At 36.5% G+C, this 23,483-nt stretch overlaps 1 protein-coding gene across 5 annotated transcripts; it reads right to left on the reverse strand.

Annotated features, from left to right (window-relative positions):
• Positions 1-533: 533 nt before the first annotated feature.
• Positions 534-22,303, reverse strand: LOC114243222 (uncharacterized). 5 transcript variants are annotated; one of them, XM_028174630.2, is made up of 4 exons: positions 22,117-22,303; positions 21,953-22,038; positions 3,691-3,877; positions 534-3,110 (listed from the first exon to the last, which is right to left on the reverse strand). In XM_028174630.2, exons 2-4 carry the CDS (start codon positions 21,986-21,988, stop codon positions 2,473-2,475), a joined length of 861 nt encoding a protein of 286 aa, XP_028030431.1. In that variant the 5' UTR covers positions 21,989-22,038; positions 22,117-22,303; the 3' UTR covers positions 534-2,472. The 5 variants fall into 5 exon arrangements, with proteins under 5 accessions (XP_028030431.1, XP_089592639.1, XP_089592641.1 ...); XM_089736513.1 differs by having other exon boundaries at positions 3,629-3,877; XM_089736515.1 differs by having other exon boundaries at positions 21,953-22,303.
• Positions 22,304-23,483: the final 1,180 nt, after the last annotated feature.

Genomic DNA, 23,483 nt, shown 5'->3' on the forward strand with positions numbered 1-23,483 from the left:
ATTTAGACCATTTGCCGCGCCGAAATGATTTAGTAAAATAATAACTTCAAAAGGTCACATTCAAACCTTATTTATTTTAGCTCGCTTCTCTTTTAGTATTATTGCCAACGTTTGAATAGTCCGTGACCACGAAACTGAAGTATTCGAAACGTTGAAAATGAAAATTTATATTAAAAAGGGCAAAATAAAACAATAAAGATAATATAATTAGTTTACGATCAAAGAAAATATTGAAGATAGGACGCAGACAGCGCAGGACGAATCTTTGTGGCGAGGCTTGGGGGAAACCTATGTCCAGCAGTGGATGTCTGTGGGCTGATAGGATAGAATAGAAGTATTTTTAGTCAATTTAACCTGCCCAATTGAACCCATGATAATTACCAGATGGAGAATCGCTGGGTCACGTTGATTGCAGGCGGCAACGGACAGGATGAGATGATGATGATGATGATGTGAATAATAAATTTATTATTATCATGATGCAAATTAATACTGAAAATCTAAAAGGTTGTGTGCAAAACAAAAAAAAAATCTAACAAAATGTTAAAATTTATTTCAATAGTATTAACAACTAAACATTATCCGATTACAACATTGCTCAAGTAAACTGCTCAATTAAATATATTTGCTATTATATTATTATTACTTTTGTTATTTTAACGTCGCCTCATGACGTTTTAATGACTGATGATGTTTTGATAAATTTGAATTTACTTACATCTAATACCCTGTTCATTATAATTTTTTTTTTATTTATTGCCCTTGTAGGCAGACGAGCATACGGCCCACCTGATGGTGAGTGGTTACCGTCGCCCATGGACTTCACCAATGCCAGGGGCAGAGCCAAGCCGCTGCCTACCGTAAAATCGACGCATTCACAACTGCGATTGTTGTTCATTTGTACAAAGTATTAAATAATCATTAATTTAATTTAAATAAGAGTTTAAAATCGAACAATGATAAGTAATTTCATTTATAATTACCTACTACTAATCGCCCGACAAAAGCCGTAAAAAACCTTAAACATTTGACATTAATTTCTTAATCAGTCAGCTGATATCAAAGAAACGACACTATGCCTTATTCGTGATTTTACATTAAAGAACATAAAGAAAAACAAGATAATTATCAAAATTTATCTTCAACTGTTCGTATTGTTTTTCCAACTAGTTTGTACATCTGGAAGACGTTTTTTGTAAATAGCTTAAACAGGGTTGATTTACAATACAAAAAAGCACCACAAGGTTGAGCATACAATTTCTTAGCTATAGTTTATTGTTAATATAATCTAACCTATTTGACATTTTTCATTAATATATTATAATCCAACAACGAAGCAGGAACTAGAATATATTCATAAATTACACTTTTACAATCAGTCTGTGGAACAATCACGACGAAAACTTATTAAATCAATATTTTTGATTCTCCGAAAGATCATTATCGTATCGTAACCACTAAAAGCACCACATAACGTGAAATCACTAGCAAAGAAATAATCAACAAAATCACAAACTGACTATATCAGAACCAAACAGCCACATTAGATACATCAGAACCAAACTGACACAAGTCAAAATTCAACATCAGTTTCAAACCATATTAACTTATTTTAAATAAGTATCTGATTTGAAACAGTTTTCTGATTTAAAAAAATACATTGTTAACAAATTTGACTTGTTGTACTCTGATTCTGGTATCGATTTAATAATAAATGAACGTTCACTCTTTGTACTAAATACTAAAAACGAAGTAAACTATCAAATATTAATAAAAATAATTCATAGTAATATCACAAACCCTCGCTTACTAATGATTTATTATTTTTTATTATTTTCCGTAAATCGATAGATACTCATTTGATTTTTTATTGAACATCACCATCATAAATAGAACCCGCGAAAATTTATTAAAAATATTAATTATACGTTTTAATGGGAAATTTCTTGCCGTTTTTTGCGAATCATTAACAATTTTGCCAATATGTAGTCGTTAAAATAAGTAAAATAAGGCACGATGTTCCCATGTATTTGCTTTGCGATCTTTCGGCTAGAAAATGTAGGTAGGCACTAATAAAAATAATTCGATAGAAATAGATGGATAATCATTAAATGAAATTATTTTACGTAATTTACAATATCGCATATTCAAATTCAAATTAGATTTTTATTTTTTATTGACGTGTTTTATCATATATCTAATTAAATATATTTATACGTATATTTTTACCTCTTCAAATACTTGAGATCCTCTTCACAGCACCAGTCATTCGTTGTCGCGAGACAAATTAAATAGACACATAAGTAACTAAAATGAAACCTTTTTTTCTTCTATATCTACAGTAAAAGTTCCTGAGAAATATAGATTTTCAATTAAACTAACTATAAAAATATATTAAAATCTTGATGCTTGTTCGCGGAAGAACTTTTAAAATGGCACCGACAAATTATAGGGTATACACAAAATTGGTCATTAACGCACTTCACCGCGTGAAGAAGTCCGATCGATTTCGGCCGCTTTGAGGGCCTCGCGGAGTCTGGCTGGCAACTCTGGCACAGCGTATATCGGGTCCGAAGGCGGCGGTAGCTCTAGAGCGTTCGCCGACTTCTCGTAGCTCGTGTACGATATGTACAGGCGCGACACTTGTAGTATCTCGTCGTCAGTCATCTCGACGGCGCGCAGCTGCTTCCTGATCTCGGCCGTTGTCGATTCGCCGCACTTCGGGCACGACGATGCCGACGAGAAGCGTTTGCTGCGTTTCTTGGAGCCGTGCTTGCAGAGGACCGGCTCGACGAACTTGTTGGTGTTCATTTTGCGCGGTGGTTTGGTACCGGCGCCCGAGAGCAACTCTAGCAGGTGCTTGGCTCTGGCCCGCGCGATCAGCTCACCTCCGCCGCTCATCAGCGCGCGGCACAGCTGCTCCGAAGGCTTCTCGAAGTCGTAGTAGATGCAACGAGACTCGGAACTGCTCTTCGTGTTGTTCTCGATCTGAAGACTGTATTTAAGTTGTATCTTCTTTGGCCGACTGCTGTATTTCAGGTATATCTGAATCGGTATTTCGATCGAAGCGCAGCCGGACTCTTGGATCTCGTACGGAGGCTCCTGGAGCACTGGAAAAAAGAGTTCGTTTTTAAGCAAGATCCGAGTTCGAATAGAGTAAGACAAAAAAAAAAAACAGTGTGTATTGCCACTGAGATAATGTCATAGGTGTTGCGAGGTTGACTAGGGGTATCAATGTAAAGATAGTGACGATGAAAAAATAAAAATAACAATGAAAAAACATCGAATTACATAAAAACATGCACGTTCTACGAGTTAGACGGCATTGACGTCGATTCATGTAAGCATTTACATAAATAATGAACCCGTTCGTTTTGTCAATACATTGGCTCTGTACTAGACTCGATAAATACAACTAAAACAAGTATTTGTGTACATATTATAAAAACGACTATGTATTTTCGCATTTAATGCTTTGAAAACTCTCACAGATCCATAGTAGACAAGCGATCAAGCACGCACTCATAATTCGTAAAAGTAATGAAATGTGGGGAAAAAAACACCCACAATCGACTGATCGATAATGATTATATTGATACACAAAAAAAACATGAATGGTTTTGCTTACAAAGTATATAAATGAGTCCTCGAACTTGTCCGGGGGTATGTGATAATGTTAAACATCCTTGCCTCTTTTTGGGTAAACAAACGCCGAGGAGGGGTGAAGGCGGAAGACGATCTTGTGAACGAAAGCACTGATGTCGCGTCCATTGGCACCACGCACCCACACGCGCCAGTCCAACGCCAGCGCCCGGCCGAGGGCGGAGCGCCGCGGTTCGCACGCGTGCCCCACTTCTAGCCATATGCGCACACACATCTGAGAACATCACAATATATTAATAAACTAGCGACCCGCCCTCGCTTCGCTTCTGAAACATTTAATTTTATGATTGATAGCTGAGTCCCGCGATGTTATGTGCGGTTTTTGTCGTACCGCGAGTGACGCGTGGGGCGAATATAGTCTTAAAAAAGTAGCCTAAGTTATTCCTTATATCATCAGCTACCTATCAGTGAAAGTCTCGTCAAAATCGGTCCAGCCGTTCCAGAGATTAGCCGGAACAAACAGACAGACAGACAGACAGACAGACAAAAATTGTGAAAAATGTAATTTTGGTGTATGTACCGTATATACATATATTCATATGTATGTAGCAAAAAGCGGTTATTTCAATATTACAAACAGACACTCCAATTTTATTTATATGTATAGATTTTATTCTTACTTATCGCATAGAATTCGACGCGAGCTTACTTACACAAGTAGAGACTATGATAACCTATCTTATATAACATATTACTCAGATTAGACTGGACGAAATCGTATCTATCTATCTATACTCTATAACATATTATGTAGTTTTAAAAAAACACACTTATATAAAATAAATTAAATAGCAAATTGAACTAACAATTAATGTCATCTGTTATTTATCCCGTTAATACGGGTCAGGATATTAGAGCGAAATTAAAATTATTGTATTGTTATTAGTCCTTGATGCGTGTGCAAATAAATCTACAAGCTAATCAATCGTCTTAGTATCAGTGCAAATGACGTTCAAAGATTCCGTTATATACAAACAAAGATACATACCAAGCTAATAAAAGTATTTTAAATATATAAATGAAACCTGACCACTATGTAAAAATCAGTAATTGAATGAAAAACATCAATTTCTTTAAACAACTGGCGCGCTATCACTCTTACGTTGATTGTACTATATTATACTTCCGTATTAATGTAATGTATGAGCGATTCATTGTCAAGTTTCATCATAATCCCGCCAATAGTTTTTGCGTGAGAGGGTAACAACGTTCTCGATGAAAGTAACAAATTTTCTTATTTACAACATCTAAGTACTATAATCTCTGTTTTAGAATGTCGATTTCTTTTATTTGTTCCAAAATATTAAAATTGAAACTAAAACGCACACTAATAAACTATTTGTATATTAATAAAATGAAATTAAAAACAAATAGGTTACTATTACTAGTATTTGAAAGAAATACGCCCGTCCGGAACAATTCCCAATGCAGTACAGTATCGAGCCAATGTATCAAAAAACCAACATTTAGGATATATTATAATTGTCCATAAGGAGAATAGTTAATTAGGAGAATAGTAGTTATAGTGGACAGTCCGGTGGTAGATTCTGCGAAGCACTGCTCTTGCTAGGGCCAGTGTTAGCAACACTTCCGGTTAGAGCCCCGTGAGCTCACGTACACGTCAAGGAGAAGCTGAAATTGCCTCTCAAAGCTATCAGCATAGGTAGGGAAAAAAAGTGGACAGGTCCAGGAGGAAAGAGTGCTAAAGGCCGCCCGTACGTCAGGTGGGTAGACGAAATTGTAACAGTGGCTGGTAAAGATTGGCTGAACATCGCCAAGGATAGAAAGAAGTGGTGTGCCTCGAAGGGGGGCCGTACAGAAATAATGTAAATAATAATCAACAATAAATTAATATTAGAAACTAACCTTTTAATCCATAAATGTATACTCAAATTGTTTGTAATTAAGTGTTAATTATTTTTTCATGGAATAAAGAAAGCTTTATTTTTATTTTATATTTTTTTTATAACGAGAATAGTTGAGTAATTAAATTGTTTATTTGTTTGTTCCACATTCATCTTATGAGTCACATTTCAAAACATTTCTCAGTGCTACAGGAAAACTATAGGTATCCATTTTGATTGTAGTTAATCATAATTTGCTTTAAGTCATTACTGGCGTATGTATTCGATAAGAAGCCCCTATTTTATGGGTGATAATGATGATTTATAGGGTATTATCTTAACGTGTTTCTGATTAGCCGCTGTGATCATCATTTTAATGAACGCATTATGTTTGGCCAATACAAATAATAATCTCTAATGAAATGATAAAATATGTAAGTATGACTTAAATTCAGACAAAACGCAGAAATCCTGACCTTCGAACGTGTTTCTAATGAAATACAAAATGAATGTAAATGACATATGAACATTATTTCTGTTGCTTAGCCAGTTTCAAAATACTCTAAAAAACGAAGGTATTAAGCGAAACGTGGTCTACGAAATCTACAATTAATCTTTAAAAAAAAAAACGCTACGTAAATTAATATCAGATTAAAAAATGCGATTAACTTGAGTAAATCGTGATACTCAGCTGAGCAAATCGACCGTGCGTGACGACCTTGGCCGTGAACGTTGAACGAAATCAAAAATTCGCTTTTGGTTTCTTGTAGTACGTAATTTTTTATGGCTACAAAACCTGACCAGTCAACTGTCTACTTGGATGTCAAAATTAAAAAGAAACACGTTTCATAGATTTCGCCCTAGCGACTCCAAGCGGCCAGGACTCCGGCGTGGCGCCTCTTTTGCCTCAAAAAGAAAATGATAAAGTACACACAAAGTACTTATATTAGATCTCTCTGGGAATATGCTTACATAATATCAGAGCTACAATGAAAAAAAATCTGTACTTTTGAAACGTAATAAGACTATACTAGAGGTCCCGCAGTAGTCGAAATTCGACTATAATTAATTGGAATTGTATGTTTGTACACTATTATGATTGTCTTTTATAATTCTACAATCACAAATTTCGCCAAGGCTACACTATAAAAAAATATTAATAAAAACAAACAATATTCTCAATTTGACAACGGACGTCAAGAACAAAAGTTTGACAATAAATAGTATGCATGCGTGTGTGCGTCAAATGCATGGTATGTAGTGTGTGTAATTTTTCTTTGTTGATTTAATGTATCTTTTATGCATTATTTAAAAAAAATATTAACATTGTGCACTTCTTCTCTATATTCTCTATAAGTGTGGAAAATTTCATACTCCTCCGTCCACGCAATTTTCGTAAAAAGGGATACAAAGTTTTTGCTTCACGTGTTAATATATAGATGTAGATAAAATAAAAGGTATAAAGCCCTATATGATCAGCGACTTAAGACTTGACCAGACCTAAACAACGTAGATAGAGAGGTAATTTTATTGAGACATACGAGATACTAGGATCTCATTATGTACCAGAACTTGAAAAGCTTTTTATATTTAATAACTACAATCATTCCCTCAAAAGACCATCTCTTAAAAATATTTTGTCCTTGCGGTTTAAGGTTCGTGTAAGCTTAAGAAATTAATGTTTGTGTGTTTGCATGATCACATGGCGTTATTGGCATTTCAGTGAAGGTTTTTGTCAATTATATCATCGACGTAGTTGTAGGAACTTATAATAAATTAAATTTGTTGTAAAAAAATTATTAAATACACTACAAGTACCTACTTAGTAGAGAATACTCTATACCTACGCTATACCGTTTATTGCGCTCATGGGTCATGTAAATTCGCTTGATTTGTTTTCGGAAAATATCAAGTTTTCTAATCTACCCATCTAATTGTATTGCAGCTGATTTAAGCTGTACTGTCCAACATATCAGGAAACACAAATAAACTTTCCATGGCATCAACCCGATCTCGTTTAAATTAAGGAATAAAAAAAAAGTACACCATAAACAATTACTTTCATGCATATTAACCAGTCGCTGTTGTTGTATTGAGCTGTTGTTATTTGAACAATGGAGAATATTTGTGGAGTATATCAAAGGACGATAGGGGGAGCACAAGCAGTTTCACAAATGTGCGTATATCATTTAGCATTTCACGACTCACAGCGAAGCATGTCCGGATTTCGCTAGTAGGTGATAAAATAACATTCGATTCACAGTTCCCTGTAGTTAAGTGAATTTCACTGCTAAATATCCGATATATTTACTCACCTTCATCGTAGAAAATACCAGCGTATTCATTGTTGTTTAAATACAATTCTTTTGGTTATGAAATCACTTTTCGCAGCAGTAACTGATTTAAAAATGTAATAGAAGTTTACGGGAACAATTTTATTGGAATCTTCACGAGAAGGTTTATGATATGTCTTTTTCTTATACGTGGCGTTAAAGCAAAATTTCTTTTACTAATTCCACATCCGACCTCTAGAACGTCGAGTCGTTGCACTGAATTTAATCGAGTGCCCGATTATATTCACGGAGATCGTCCATTACTGCGATTACTGTCAGACCATACTGTGAATCGGGACGACAAATCATCTTCCCTTGAATATTTAGGGATCCGTAATAAACTCATAAAAACGTAACGAACAATCATTGTTTACCTCAAAACTATACTATTATGTATTTAGAGGAATTGTTAAATTTAATTGGATGAAAAATTGAGATGACGGAACACAGTATCTGGCCACTACATTAAATAAGTTTTTTTTTCTTAGTTTGATTTTTTTTTCTAATACTAATTAAATGGCACTAAACTCCAAAAAGCATCGGATCCTCTATACTGTCGCGCTATAATACGTACTTGCTGTATGTTTTTATAACAGGGTGACTGACCGAGGAGACTCTCACATCGACCTCATATTTTTTCTCGGAACACCACTTAGATGCTAAAATGTGTTGTTCAGGAAATAAAGTTCACAGATAAGATTTTTGTTTTATTTTTTAATTTTGAACAATTAAGAAGCGGGAGATTTTAATTTGTATGCTCTTGTCTATAAAACTATTGAATTGCGGCTACGCTTCAGATACTGGCGCACCTCCTAATGTGTCAGCGTCATAGCGCGACTAGTCAATATAGCGATGAGCCTAGCATTAACTCTTCGCATTCATGTGACTAACAGAACTAAGTATTCCAACGTAACAAACCCTGAGGCAATCTTCACAAAGCGATTTTTGATTAGAGAGAGATAGGCTAGAAGAAATAGAAGAACTAAGATGTAATGAAAATAGATTATCAAGTTACGAAGGCTCTGAACGCTTTAACGGTAGGCAGCGGCTTGGCTCTGCCCCTGGCATTGCTGAAGTCCATGGGCGACGGTAACCACTCACCATCAGGTGGGCCGTATGCTCGTCTGCCTACAAGGGCAATAAAAAAAAAAAAAAAAACAGGTGACACTCGAAGTAATTGGGTCAAGGAACTAATGCCCCATCTGGGTTTTTTTTTCTTACCTAATCTTTGGCAGCCTAAGAAGCTATTTCAACTTCACGGATCGGTAGGTGATCATGTGACGTTGAGGAAGCTATGATTTGATTGATTGATTATTGGTTTCATTTGATTTTTGTATAAAAATGAAAGCTACACAAAGGTACTACTGCTTATTTCAAAATGAAATCACTTCCAGCAGACTCCAAAGAAGAGAACAAAGTCGAGATTTTAACGTGTAATTAAACCCTCCTCCCCAATAAAAACCTTTTGGCATAGGATGGTAGCCAGAACAAATCCCTTAATTTCCTTTTTCCGACACGACATTCAGTAATGAAGGAAGCTACGAAGAAGAAGAAGAAGAATGGTTCCGATACCCTGGGTATAATTTAGATGTTTACTTTTAACCGCGGCTTCTCTCGCGCAGCAACGTATAAACTGTAGAAAAAACATATCTCTCGGCGGTAGTACTTGTTTTTCGGCATAAAATATACCCTGCACCCTGATCTGCACCTCTGACAATGTCATCATCATCATCATGCTTTCCTATTACCCTCTGCTGGGGTGTAGGGCTCGAATCAAATTTTTCCATTTGTATCGGTCTTGGGCAGTCTCTTCTAGCTCCTCCCACGTCATGCCCAAGACCCCTAGCTCCTGCTCCACCGAGCGACGCCAAGTTGTTCTGGGGCGGCCTCTCTTCCTTTTACCAGACACTTGTGACAATGTGCATGAAATATTTCATTATAAGGTAAGTACGAAGGGAAGTAGCTAAGAGGTGAAAACTTAACAAAAAAACGAACTCACTTTCACCTTTATGATATAATATTAGTGTGTTTAAGTTGAGTCTCGCGCTACTTCTTATCTGTTTTCGTTTTTTTGGCAAATATTTTACATCGAATACAAGCCAGTGTGTTTAAAATGTTTTCCTAAAAACCTAGAGGAAATAAAGATTCTTTTGAGATTTGGTTTAATTTAAATACACAACCATTAGTTTTATTTCAAGCAACTATTTTCGTTTATATTGAAAAAGGATGATTTTAAATTAGTTTTATTGTTTTATCTCTGTAGTTTTTAAAACGTCCACCAAGCTCTTTAGTGTTCCTTTCGTTCAAAGAGGTGCACAATATCACTTGAATTTTAATAATTTTACCTGTGCTTAGGGAAAATAGATGAGTCCTAAAAGAAACAAAGGAGAGTGCTCCAGTCATAAGCAAACATCGGGACCTCAATGCGGGCTAAGAGACTGCCCTGCGTACCTACGTCCTAGGCGCAGCTACCTAGTATGAGGTTCGACACCCTAGCCGAAAAAAAAAGAAAAAAAGGGCTAAGGTACTTAGGCTCTTAGTATATATACTCTTAGTATATTAAATCCTATAGATGAAAAAAATAATCTATAAACGCAATCGATTAAAACAATAATCCCTATAATGAGTTCAGCTAAACGAGCAATTTTCATACAGAACGATCTCGATCTTATTTGTAACACGCTTCCTGTCTTTTTGAAGTCTGAACCCAAAAGGGACGTAGTTAGAGACGTTTTTATATTTAAAAGTTTCGTTTACCGTGCCACTGAACTTCGTGTCTGACACGTGATGAGATTAGAAATGCGTATTTAGTTTCTCCGGAGATTGTACAAACTCAATGCCATTTGGAACACTCCCGTGCATACTTAGCGTATTTCTTACTTAGTCGCATGAATTAAAACACGATACTACCACGGATATTGATTGCTCCAACAAAAATAAGACAATGTACTTAAAAAAAAATCAATGAGCATATTATGATCAATGTAGGCGAAGTCTTAAAAAAATGCGTTATCAAAGATAGCTCCGAAATTAATTATTAGTAAAAAAAAAACCTTTAAGAAGAAGAATTAATGGTAGGCAGTTTGTCATTACGGATCCTCCCGATCCATTAACGGCTCTTTTAGGTACCACAAGCAACGGTCACCGTCCTCGTCGAACCCGTCGCTAGCGACGAAGGGCTCGACGAGCGAACTAACCCACAAACACAGCTCACTGAGTTTCTCGCCGGATCTTCTCAGTGGGTCGCGTTTCCGATCCGGTGATAGATTCTGCGAAGCACTGCTCTTGCTAGGGCCAGTGTTAGCAACATTCCGGTTTGAGCCCCGTGAGCTCACCCACAGGTTAGGGCGAGGCTGAAAAAAAAAAGGAAGGAAGGCCGTGTACTCGTCAGACTACATAGGCAATAAAAAAAACCGTTTTCTTCTGACAAGGACTTGGCTGTGTCTGACATTGCTGATGTGTATGAGCGACATTGATTACTTACCATCAAGTGACCTGTATGCCGGGCTGTCTTCAAGGTTTTAGACGGTTCAATTACGGCATGACGCGTCAACAGTTCGCATAGCGTAGGCGGAAGTTAGGCGATTTCCTTTTCACCCAAAACAAAGGTGCAACCGATATCGCGGGAAATCTATCTAGTAAGATATATTACTATTATTACTGGTGGTAGGACCTCTTGTGAGTCCGTATGAGTAGGCACCACCACCCTGCCTATTTCTACCGTGAAGCAGTAATGGGTTTCGGTTTGAAGGGTGGGGTTACGTCGTAGATGTCAATGGCTCCAGTGACCACTTAAGACCAGGTGGGCTGTGAGCTCGTCCACTAAAGTCCAATATAGAAAAAAAAACTTTAAATTAACACTTTATTAGAAATGTGATAATCACTTTTTTTTATTGCTCAAGTCGAACCGGATGACGGTCCATCTGGTATTGTTACCACTTGTACGCATTCTGTAAATTCTACGTCCCAAGCGTCGAAGGTCGTAGTCTCCACTATATTGCATACTGGTTGTCACCTTTCAAACCGGAAAATCTGACTGACCTGTAGAGTCGCATCACTCGACGCGACTACAACGTTTTCCTACCTTTATTCCTATCTTTATTTCTCTATTCTATCCTTATTCCTATCTTTATTACGACACGGACGTTTCATTAAATATATTAGACCGAATCTATATACCTACATTAACGTTACATTGTCGTCACGCGTCTACTGAACGCAACGCACGTGCAAGCACAAATTTCAATGTCACAATAATTGAGAAACTATAAAAGCAATGTCAGAAAGACGCCCAATAAATATATATAAAGGGTGTCCCAAAAAGAATGGATAGTCTTGAAACACCTCATAGTAGAACTATTGGGGTTACAAAATAAAAAAATAAAAAATCTCAGGTAGTAGTATCCAAATATTTTCCACACTACTGTGCGTTTCTGGAACATACAACAGCTACAAATAAATGAAATCCATAGGCTTTTTGGTGTTATAATATTCTACATGGACTATACTAAGGAATGTGCAGGAAATCATATGAGTAGCTAGTGTATTTTTTTATATTGAATTTTGGTAATTTGGTATTTTTTCTATAAACCTAAGAAATATTTTGTTTTATTTTTTATTTTCAGTCCCCAATAGCTCTACTATGAGGTGTTTCAGGAGTATCTATTCTTTCTGGGACACCCTGTATGTGGTATTGTTTCATCAATTTGATTGTTTGTTTTTTATAAAAAATAATAAGCTTCCGTCAGAAGTAGACCGTGAGAAATATTATAATTAATACTAATTTTACGTTTTTGGCCGTTGACGAAAACTGTAAAGTATTCGCTACATCGGAAAATAATATAATGACAATAAAAAATGCGAGATTAAATCGTAAAAGTGGTTTTAATTATGTCTACGCTTCGCGAACACCGAAGGAGATTAAGGTAGTTTTCCAATTACAGCACAAGAGCGCATTATGCGGCATAATGCTCAACGTTGAATGTTCCAACTACAGCAACGCTTCGCACAATCGAGCACTCTCAAAAGTACTGCTCTCGCGTGATACTCGCAATCGATACCGACTCGGTAGGCAGCGGCTTGGCTCTGACCCTGGCATTGCTGAAGTCCATGGGCGACGGTAACCACTCATCATCAGGTGGGCCGTATGCTCGTCTGCCTACAAAGGCAATAAAAAAAAAAAACTCAGTAACAGAAAATTGACAAGTTTTTTTTTCATTAAGTTGGCATTGATCGAAATTTTGTTTATATTATCGTTAGTAATATTATTTAATGTTGAAAAAAATTGTAAGGCTTTCGTTTCGTCGTAGTTTCTTAGAAATAATCAATGTTAATTAAAACTGTGCTAACTTAGCGCACTCTGCTGATGCATTTGAAAACTAATTTACGTTCCAATTAAGCTTCAGCATAATTCGGCATTGTGCACCACTGAGTCGCATTATGCTCTGTAATTGGAAAACTACCTCTAGAATACGTAAATTAGCTTCTGAGCTATTGAGAATATCAGAAGAATTATTTTAAACGTTGTTGCGAAGTGCTGTGCATTCTAACACGTGAGAAGTAAATGAACTAACCTCATTGTGAACATATTACTTTATTGTTTTTCAGGTACATATGAGTATATGAAAAATCTACCGATAATTTTTTTTAAGCAATAGGAATCTTAATTATTGTAAAAACTGGTTAATTATTTTTGTAATTTCGAAGACTATTTTTCTTCTGCTATAAACATTGCCGATTCTTAAATTGAGCATTTGAATATAAAAATAAAAAGATTTCATAAAAATCCTACGATACACACGGATAATATGCTAATAAGTTGCCCGTAAGCTACAATACGACAATTTTAAAACTTCAAATTCATAAACCGAACAGAGCGGGAAGCGAAATAGTATAACCAGTTATAAAACTCGCTGGATATTCTTTGCTAGTTCTCGGAATTATATCGTCTTGGCAATAATAATAGCGATAGTAGGCCGGTGAGTACTGATTTACTACTACACTACTCTGCTACTACCGATCTAATATACTTACTACCACTATGTTCGATCTAGTGACATACGTCATACAGTGACACACCGACAATATAATTAATTTATCCAGTTAACAATTTACTTTTCTTTGTAGTTTATTTTACTTTTTACTGTTTTTATTGCGTATATGGATGAACGAGCTCAGCCCCCCCCTGGTGTTAAGTTGTTACCACGATAGGCATGACAATGTACCTAAATGCCACGATCCACCTTGAGACATGCGACAGAACTCTGAATGCACTCTATAACATCTGTCACTCCCTTTAAATTGGCATGTTCGAATCCCGCGGGCAGGTACCAATATCTTCTTCTTCTATATATATGAATTGCTGTTCGTTAGTCTCGCTAAAACTCGAGAACGGCCGGACCGATTTGTCTAATTTTGGTCTTGTGGAATTATTTGTGGAAGTCCAGAGAAGGTATAAAAGGTAAATAAATATGAAAATGCTCGGAATTAAATAAAAATAACAATTTTGTTTTTCCTTTGATGTGTCCACCGTCGGACGGATTCATTTTGTTTGTTTTAAGTTTATTTTATACAAAAGTTTAGGTATTTTATTTATCGATTGAGGCACTACGAAGTCTGTCGGGTCAGCTAGTTTCTAATAAAATACGTACTTAATATACGTTCACGACTGACTTTCACAGTGGAAGAATAACATCGTGTACCAAAATGAAACATGCACTTTTTTATTTGAGTATTGTTGCTGGTTAAGCGTCTTGTGAGCCCCCACGAGTAGATATGACCACCTTGTCTCTTTCTGCTGTGAAGCATTAATGCTTTTCGGTTTGAATGGTGGAGCAGCCGTGTGTACTGTAAAACTGAGACTTACAAATTATGTTTCAAGGTGGGTGGCGACATTACGCTGTTGATGTTTATAAGCTCCGGTAACCACTTAATATCAGGTGGGCCGTGAGCTCGTCCACCCATCTAAGCAATGCTGCTGGTATTCCTACTGCTATTCCACATCGACACCACACAACCAGCATTTTTTTTGCGTCAAGAATTGCGTTCACTATAGTACTGACTATTATCGGGAACAACTTTCAATACACCCGATGTGATGATATAAGGCACGACGTTAGTTTGATTACACTTTCTGCACTTACATTTTCATGTTCGTTTGCTGTTTTCTTTAGGCTCGTAACAAAAAAAAAAAGTGCGTGCGTACAAAGTACACATGTCAGAAGTGAAACTTTTTTGGCGAACTAATTTATAATTCTTGCTTAAATTTATACAAATCTAAAACTTTAGATTTTCCTATTCCTATTAACATTTTTCACAAAAAAATTATACAATATTAGGCTGTATGGTATAGCGCGCTGCCGTGGAGTGAATAGAGCGACCGGTCGACGGTGTATCGCGTCCCGACCCAGCAGGCTGGTTCTGGTCCAGCGGGGTATTCCGGGACACCAGCGGCACCGTCTGGGCGGCCCGAAGGGCTGCCGTACCGAGACGGCCGACGTTTCAGAGCCTTCGATTCGCCTCGAAGGCTCCGTCGGCTGGGCGTCCTTGGGGTGAGCCGCGCCGTCTGGTTGTAGTGTTGACCGCGGTAGCTCCCCTACCTCATCCGGGTTCTGACCTCGGAGGGGATCGGACGTCGGGTGTAAGAGTGCAGGAGAGTCGTTTAGTGGGTGGGTCCTAAAATCCTTGGGCCCGCGGTCTGCTCACAACACCATGCAGATCGTTGAGTCTCACATACCCCGCGCGCCCCTTTTGCGCGTGGACCTCGTAGGAGGTTCGGCCCTCTACCCGAAAAAAAAAAAAGGCTGTATGGTATGATGATACATTTGCCTTTCCAGTTGGAAAAATACAACAACTACTACTACTACTGACATTTGACAAGTACTTAATTTCAATAGTAGTTTCATGTCACTTCCGTTGCATACCTGCGTGACGTTCTGTAAAAATTTTACCCTCATACGCCTAAAGAAGTTTCACTTCAAAAACATTCATTTTTTTTCTACCTTGAGAGCTTTTTTTCTACCTGATTGCCTTGAGAGGTTATTTCAGCTTCTCCATGACGTTTAGGTGAGCTCACGGGGCTTAAACTGGAAGTGTTGCTAGCACTGGCCCTAGCAAGAGCAGTGCTTCGCAGAATCTACCACCGAATCGGAAACGCGACCCACTGAGAAGATCCGACGAGAAACTCAATGAGCTGTGTGTCTATGGGAAACATTCATACTGTTTTGTATACATTTTAAAAGAATGTCAACAATTCAGCTATTACTGTATTAAAAACTCGTAGAGTGCGTATAAATGATTGCGATACAAAACTCAATGCGGTTCAAGGCTTAATAAACCGAAATCTATTTGGCTAAATTCATCAAAATTAATATGCAACGACGTGTCTAGATTCGCGGCGAACAAAGATGTAAAAATTTTATTGTGATATTGTTTGGTCTTGTCTTCTCAAATACGTGTCATTCATACTTCTCATACTTCTCAAATAAATGTCAATTATTTTCTTAGCAACATAACTATACGAATATGTATTTTTAATATGTTGCTATAATACCGAATTTAACATGTTTTATGTTCATTGTTCATTTAACAATTCAGTCTGAAGGTCAAAGTGCCTGATTAACAAGTTTTCTGGCAAACGGTTGTTGACGAACTTAAGTTAATGCTAATTTTCGATGTATCAAAATACAAAAAGGCCGTGGCTTATCGTAAATATAAGTTAAATGAATATAATAAAATATAAAAAAATTAAGAAAAGTAAATCGACTTTGACAAAATAAAATAAGTAAACATATCATTAATGTACTCGAGGTCGACTTAACCTAGTAGAGGTATGGCTCTAATAAAGAATAAAAAGAAAAATGTACTCGAGATCAATTAAATACAACGGGTAGGTACGATACAAACTATAATCTTAATAAAATTTAAGCACTAGATTTTCAATGAAAAAATAATCATCAAAATCGGTCATGTCTCGAGGTGGGTGGCGGCATTTACGTTGTAAATGTCTATGGGCTCCGGTTGCCACTTAACACCAGGCGGACTGTGAGCTCTTCCAACCATCAATGCTATAAAAAAAAACACCAAGAAAAAGGTTCTGAAGTATCACACACATAAGCCAGTCAAATTGTGAACCTTCATCCTTTATCTGAGTTCGCTTAAAAATTGCAATCATATGTCGCAACAATAAATGGAACGGACAATGATTTTTTATGATGCACACGTTTAGTTAGACCAGTGGTGGCAACCTTGTCAACCAAAAGAGCGAAATATAGATAACACACACAATTGAAATTTATTCAAAGCGACATTTTTTTTAAACACATATATCTTATATAGTCTTGTGTTTCAAAAACATTTACTTGTCGTACAAGGCAAGATAATAAGTAATATTCCGTGCCCGAACTAAAACATTTCGTGGAAGGGTCATAGCCGAGGAGTCAAAGGGCCGCATGAGGCTCGCGTGCCGCGTTTTACCGACCACTGGCTTAAACGAAGGATAGTGATAAAAAACTTATTTTACTTACGATCAGTGACGAATGAGGGTAGTAATTTCTCGAACGCGATAAGAATAAGACAACCGGTCACAAACCACTATAGTATTACTGGTAATGACTTAAATATTATATACGAGTAATATGTTCAAAGATAAAAAAGGAGCCATTTTGGCGATAAAAGTATACTAATGCTTTTTAGACGGCCTACTGTAAACAAGTTCACGGCCGTTGACGTTACGTGGTTGGAGCCAATAGGTTTCACGATTAAAATAATACTGTAGACACAGGTAGTTTAATTTTAAATTCAATGAGTTCGTTGGTAGAGATGGAATTGTTTTATAAAAACAAAAAACAACATGATGTAAAATGATGTTATTTTAATTTTCATTAGCATTATTCACCATTCTTCGTAGTTTCAGATTTTGTGGAAGGCGTATCCGGTAAGAACTGAGCGCAGAGTAGGACGTGAACATATGTTCGACCTATATTAGACCTATATTATGCCCTAAGCCCGTCGACAGACCCAGCTTCAAAAATAATTTCAGAGAGAAGAAAAAACTAAAAAAAAAACAATTTATTGTTTTCGAAGAACAATACAAAAGGATGATTCTGTTTGAATTGTTGATAATGCAGTCGTTACCATCATGAATATCTATGTAAAAATAACAATTTTCGTTCTTCGTGGAAGACATTAAAATAGTCATTTAGATAAGCAATAATTAACTAATTTACCGATAACTACACGATTTCTTTCAATATAATTTATGATTATTATGTTAATATAATTTAATTATTACAATTTTCTTTAGTAAAAGTTTGTTATCGTGTTTAATATTAAAGCTGGAAGATTTAGTAGCGATTATAAATACTTAAATAAATCAATTATAGTATAGGTATACACATATACCTATAGTATACAAGTATATAGTCGAAACCGGCTAATGAAGATCCGAGATATTTTTGGTGGGAACCAAGAATAATATAAATAATTAAAAGATACGATAAAGATAAGGCTTTTTTTAAATTCAGGAATGTTAACGAAACTTTATTTCGTTTACATTCTTCGTCCACAGACACAGCCCACTGAGTTTCTCGCCGGATCTTCTCAGTGGGTCGCGTTTCCGATCCGGTGGTAGATTCTGCGAAGCACTGCTCTTGTTAGGGTCAGTGTTAGCATCACTCCGGTTTGAGCCCCGTGAGCTCACCTACTAGCTAAGGTTACGCTGAAATAGCCTCTCAAGGCTATCAGCTTAGGTAGGAAAAAAATATATTCTTCGTCTGGTCGGCCGAATGAGAGAAACGGGAGCCTTGATTTGACACTTAAATAAAGAGCAAATATGAAGGATTAAATTCAAGCCTAGGTCAGTAATAATAAGCTAGTAAAATATTAATGTTATTCAATCGTGATTTCTTTGTTGCAAAATACAATAACCACACCTTTCCTTCCGTTGTGTTGTTGAATCAGCATACATTTGATACTAACGTTTAACTAGGCGTGCCTCGCGGTATCTTCTGAGGTAAAAGTATTTCATATCATACTATAAAATATAAGTTATTGAGTACGTTTAGGTATATTTTTTTTATTGCTTTCATGGGTGGACGAGCTCACAGCCCACCTGGTGTTAAATAGTTACTGGAGCCCATAGACATCTACAAAGTAAATGCGCTACCCACTTTGAGATATAGGTTCTAAGTTCTCAGTATAGTTACAACGGCTACCCCACTCTTCAAACCGAAACGCATTACTGCTTCACGGTAGAAATAGGCAGGGTGGTGGTACCTACCCGTGCGGACTCACAAGAGGTCCTACCACCAATAATTGCTGCAGTAGTTTTGCTATTCCAGTGAAGTTTTCTGTCACAGTATCGTCGACTTTGCCACCTTAGGATCCGCGTTTAAGTTGTCGTAGCCTAAAGGATAAGACGTCCGGTACATTCGTATTGAGCGTTGCACTGGTGTTCGAATCTCAGGCGAGTACCAATTTTTCTAATGAAATACGTACTTAACAAATTATGTTCGCGATTGACTTCCACGGTGAAGGAATAACATCGTGTAATAAAAATCAAATCCGCAAAATTATAATTTGGGTAATTAGTAATTAATAATATTCGAACTATATCGAGCTTACGATTTCGTATAAAGCTATTATGTTGTATATCATCATCATAATTGTCATCATCACCAGCCCACAGAACCTTTGCAACAGCCTTCATCTATCGGATTTCCGAGACCTTTAGCAGGTCATCGGCCTACCTTGTAAAAGACCTACCCACGCTGCGTTTTCCTTATAGATATTATGTAATTTATATACATATTAAATATTATGAATTTACTAGCCGTACTCGCCCAATTCGCCGGGCATATAAAATTAACATTATTATTTATTGTCATTATTATTAGGGAGTCCAACACTCATATAACTTTAACCTATCCATTAAGTACATGTATTTTCTACATGGATACCAAGTTTCAAGTTAATCGGATGCATGGTTCAGTAGTTATAACGGAACATCCGTAAAAACCACTGTAGATTTATATATACTAGAGGTCCCGCAGTAGTCGAAATTCGACTATAATTAATTGGAATTGTAAGTTTGTACACTATTATGATTGTATTGTATACTTCTATAATCATAAATTTCGCCAAGGCTACAATATAAAAAATATTAACAAAGACAAACAATATTTATTCTATTCTCAATTTGACAAAAGACGTTAAGAACAAAAGTTTGACAATTAATTGTATGCATGCGTGTGTGCGTCAAATACATGGTATGTAGTGTGTGTAATGTTTTCTTTATTGATATAATGTATCTTTTATGCACTATTTAAAAAAAAAATTAGCATTGTGCACTTCTTCTCTATATTCTCTATAAGTGTGGAAAATTACATACTCCTCCGTCCGCGCGATTTTCGTAAAAAGAGATACAAAGTTTTTTCTTCACGTATTAATATAAAGATTAGTATTAGTATTAGTATAGAATAGATATCATAAAATGTCAAATAAGAAGGTACATTATTGAGCATGTCATGAGTAAGTAAAAATGTTTAAATAAGTAGGTACATATTATATTTTTTAGGAGTATAGATAACAAAAAAAAAATGGATGGAATGTCGGAAAATGTGATAATGTTAAAGCAATCAATAGTCCGTACCAAAAAAAAAAACGTGTCCGTATTGTATATCTTGGTATTGACGAAACTTGACCTAATTTGATGGTAGTACGAAAACCTTTTAAAGTTTCATCATTATATTAAATGTTTAATCATTATCAAATTATGATATCGCACAAGAAAAAACGTTGTATTCATGATATATTGTGTAACAGCTGATGTTGATAGGGAAAGTCGAAGGGAAAAGGCCAAGAGGTTGGATCCCAACGCGTCTGGACTGGTCAGACGTCCAACCAACTGGATATATACCTATCAGCACCGCATTTCACCAGGCGGGTGGCCGCGTCTAATGGAGGCATTCTGTTGAAAAAGTGTTACCGAATCACAATCCTCAGCAATGAGAAAACGATTAAGAAGAATTATATATATATTTTTTTATTTATTGTTTATATTGGTGGACGAGCTCACGGCCCACCTGGTGTTAAGTGGTTACTGGAGCCCATAGACATCTACAACGTAAATGCGCCATCCATCTTGAGATATAAGTTCTAAGATCTCAGTATAGTTACACCGGCTACCCCACCCTTCAAACCCAAACGCATTACTGCTTCACGACAGAAATAGGCAGGGTAGTGGTACCTACCCGCGTGGACTAACAAGAGGTCCTACCACCAGTAAAAAATAATAGGCAGTGTTTCTTTTACTGTGAAAAGGGCTTTGCAATAATAGACAGAGCTTGTTACTTCTATAAGTTCCGAATCTTTTGTGACAACAACATTGTTATGTTTATTTAAGATAAATAATATCAATAAATACGCTAGCACACATTTATATCCGGGATTTTTATTTCTTGTAAATTGGAAAAAAATTACCGATAAATGTGTATATTATTTGAATCCTATGCGTCCTCCTCCACATCGTTTTAATAAATGTGTCAATAATTACCGCGCACCTGTTTAAATACTACAACGTAATAAATTAATTCAAGCCCAATTTACATTCTCTGTTCAGCTAATCTGTATTCGTCCACGTACACAAAACACAAGTGATTATTAAATAATTTATTTGCTCTATTTCAAGTAGTAGAAACGATTTATCAAGTTAATCTGTGTAAATATGTTATCTGATATATCTGACGATGGCTCAGACATGCTTTACACTAGGTAGGCAGATACTACTGGCTACGATTGGTTGATAAATATTTGTATGGCGGCATGTGTTTATATAGAAAATACATACAAAAAAAAACACGATTAATTCATTAATTACCAAACGTTGAACTGAATTGGAGACTGGTTCCTGAATGCCGAGCCGGTTTTAATGAACTCGCGTGAATTCATGGTCAATATACGATTACGTACGAAAATACTTCCCAATTTGTCCGGCAAATTCACACTGTTTTCGACTTTAACACGTTCCGTAAGAGTTCACGCAATCGCGCGCCATTTGACAGTTCTAGCGCGCGGCATCGGCAGACAACTCTGTGCGCCCTAAAAAAAACTCACCGGTGTATCATGATGCAAGAGTGAGCCTTCAGTCATTTTCTAAAATGTGATAAAACCGCCGTAGGGCGTGCGGCGGCGGCTGACATCTGCAACAAGAGGCCACCGAGGTCATATGTGGAGAGCAGGGAGCACAGTTGGCAGGAGAAGCGAAGGACGCGGCTCACTTGTGTGGAGTTGGGCGCGGACTACGATACATGGAGCCGGCTCTGCGTTCCAGGGTGGAATTCAAACCTGCATATCGGACATGTAGGCACTGAGGAGGTTTGTTTATCACTGAGTCACCGAAAGCACGGACCTCACTGACGGAGGCGGGGTAACACTGCACTGACTACTGACGTACTGGTGGCGCTCCGCCCCTCGCACGATGTGACGTGACCTCCATTCTTGGCAACTATGTGTGTACGTTCCGTTTTACATTATATTAAATGGACACCTACTAAATTATAGCTTATAACCTAAAATGTAAAATATATTTTTACAATAATAAAGATACATCAACTTTTAATTATGAAAACGATTTAGCATTTTTGTTTATTTAATAATGAATATAATAGCTATATTGCACACGTTTTATACAATCATAATGGAAATTCAATGTCTCTTCTGCTACATAGTTCATGTAGAACTTTAAACAAGAAAGAAAAATTAAATGAAGAATAAATACATTAATTAATCGCACACATTCCTTAACCAAACATTAATTAAATTATAAGCTGGCGCCTTATAAGTAATTACGTATAATTTTTCAAATAAGCGAAAAAATACTTATTCGTCTCACTGATTGCTACTCGCATATTACATTCAGGCGTTTTTTAAATTCAGTACAATAATTTCATTATTATCTTATGAGAATGTCACTAAATATTGTTTCAAAGGAGTTCTCGGTATCACGTCACACGATAATCTATTTTTTTTTGTTTTTCATAAATAATTCAGCTCTTTGTTGAATTTGACTTAATTGTTTTTGAAATCAACAGATAATAATTTTCGATTTTTATCATTGTGGAATTCGGAGAAAAATGTTATTGTCATAAACAAAAAAAAAACAAAATGTATTTCACTGTGATTCATAAAATGTCAGGTATGCGTAAATAAATTAGAAATTTGGACGGAAACTTTTCTGGTTCTAGATTTTTTTGTTGCCTAAACTGGTGAACAAGCTCACTGCCCACTTGGTGTTAAGAATCTCACTTGGTGTTAAGAGTACCAAATCTCAGATCTATAGTACAACGGCAGCTCCGCCGTAGAAATAGGCAAGGTGGTGGTACCTACCTGTGCGCGCCTGTGTGCTTCACAGCACGACATACCACCAGTGATTACTGATGCGATTACGCTTATGCTATCGATGAGCTAACAAGCACAGTTTACTTAGTATAATGTTAATAAACCTCATAAATGTCATCATCTGAATGTTACTTTCCAACTAAGACCAGCCTATATAATATAATATTAACGATATACATCGATCGCCAGCGTCCCAATTAGCCCTTTGCGCTGAGACGGCTACTACTCGAGTAGAAAGATGGGGTTC

This window comes from Bombyx mandarina, chromosome 21, assembly GCF_030267445.1.
Source record: "Bombyx mandarina strain Sakado chromosome 21, ASM3026744v2".
Lineage (NCBI taxonomy): Eukaryota > Metazoa > Arthropoda > Insecta > Lepidoptera > Bombycidae > Bombyx > Bombyx mandarina.

Excerpts from the sequence above, each read along its gene's own strand:
- LOC114243222 (XM_089736513.1), bottom strand. The coding sequence starts at position 3,863 with ATGGCTAGAAGTGGGGCACGCGTGCGAACCGCGGCGCTCCGCCCTCGG. Across the intron at positions 3,111-3,628 it reads AGGACTCATTTATATACTTT|TGCTCCAGGAGCCTCCGTAC; the intron begins GTAAGCAAAACC and ends TCTTTTTTCCAG.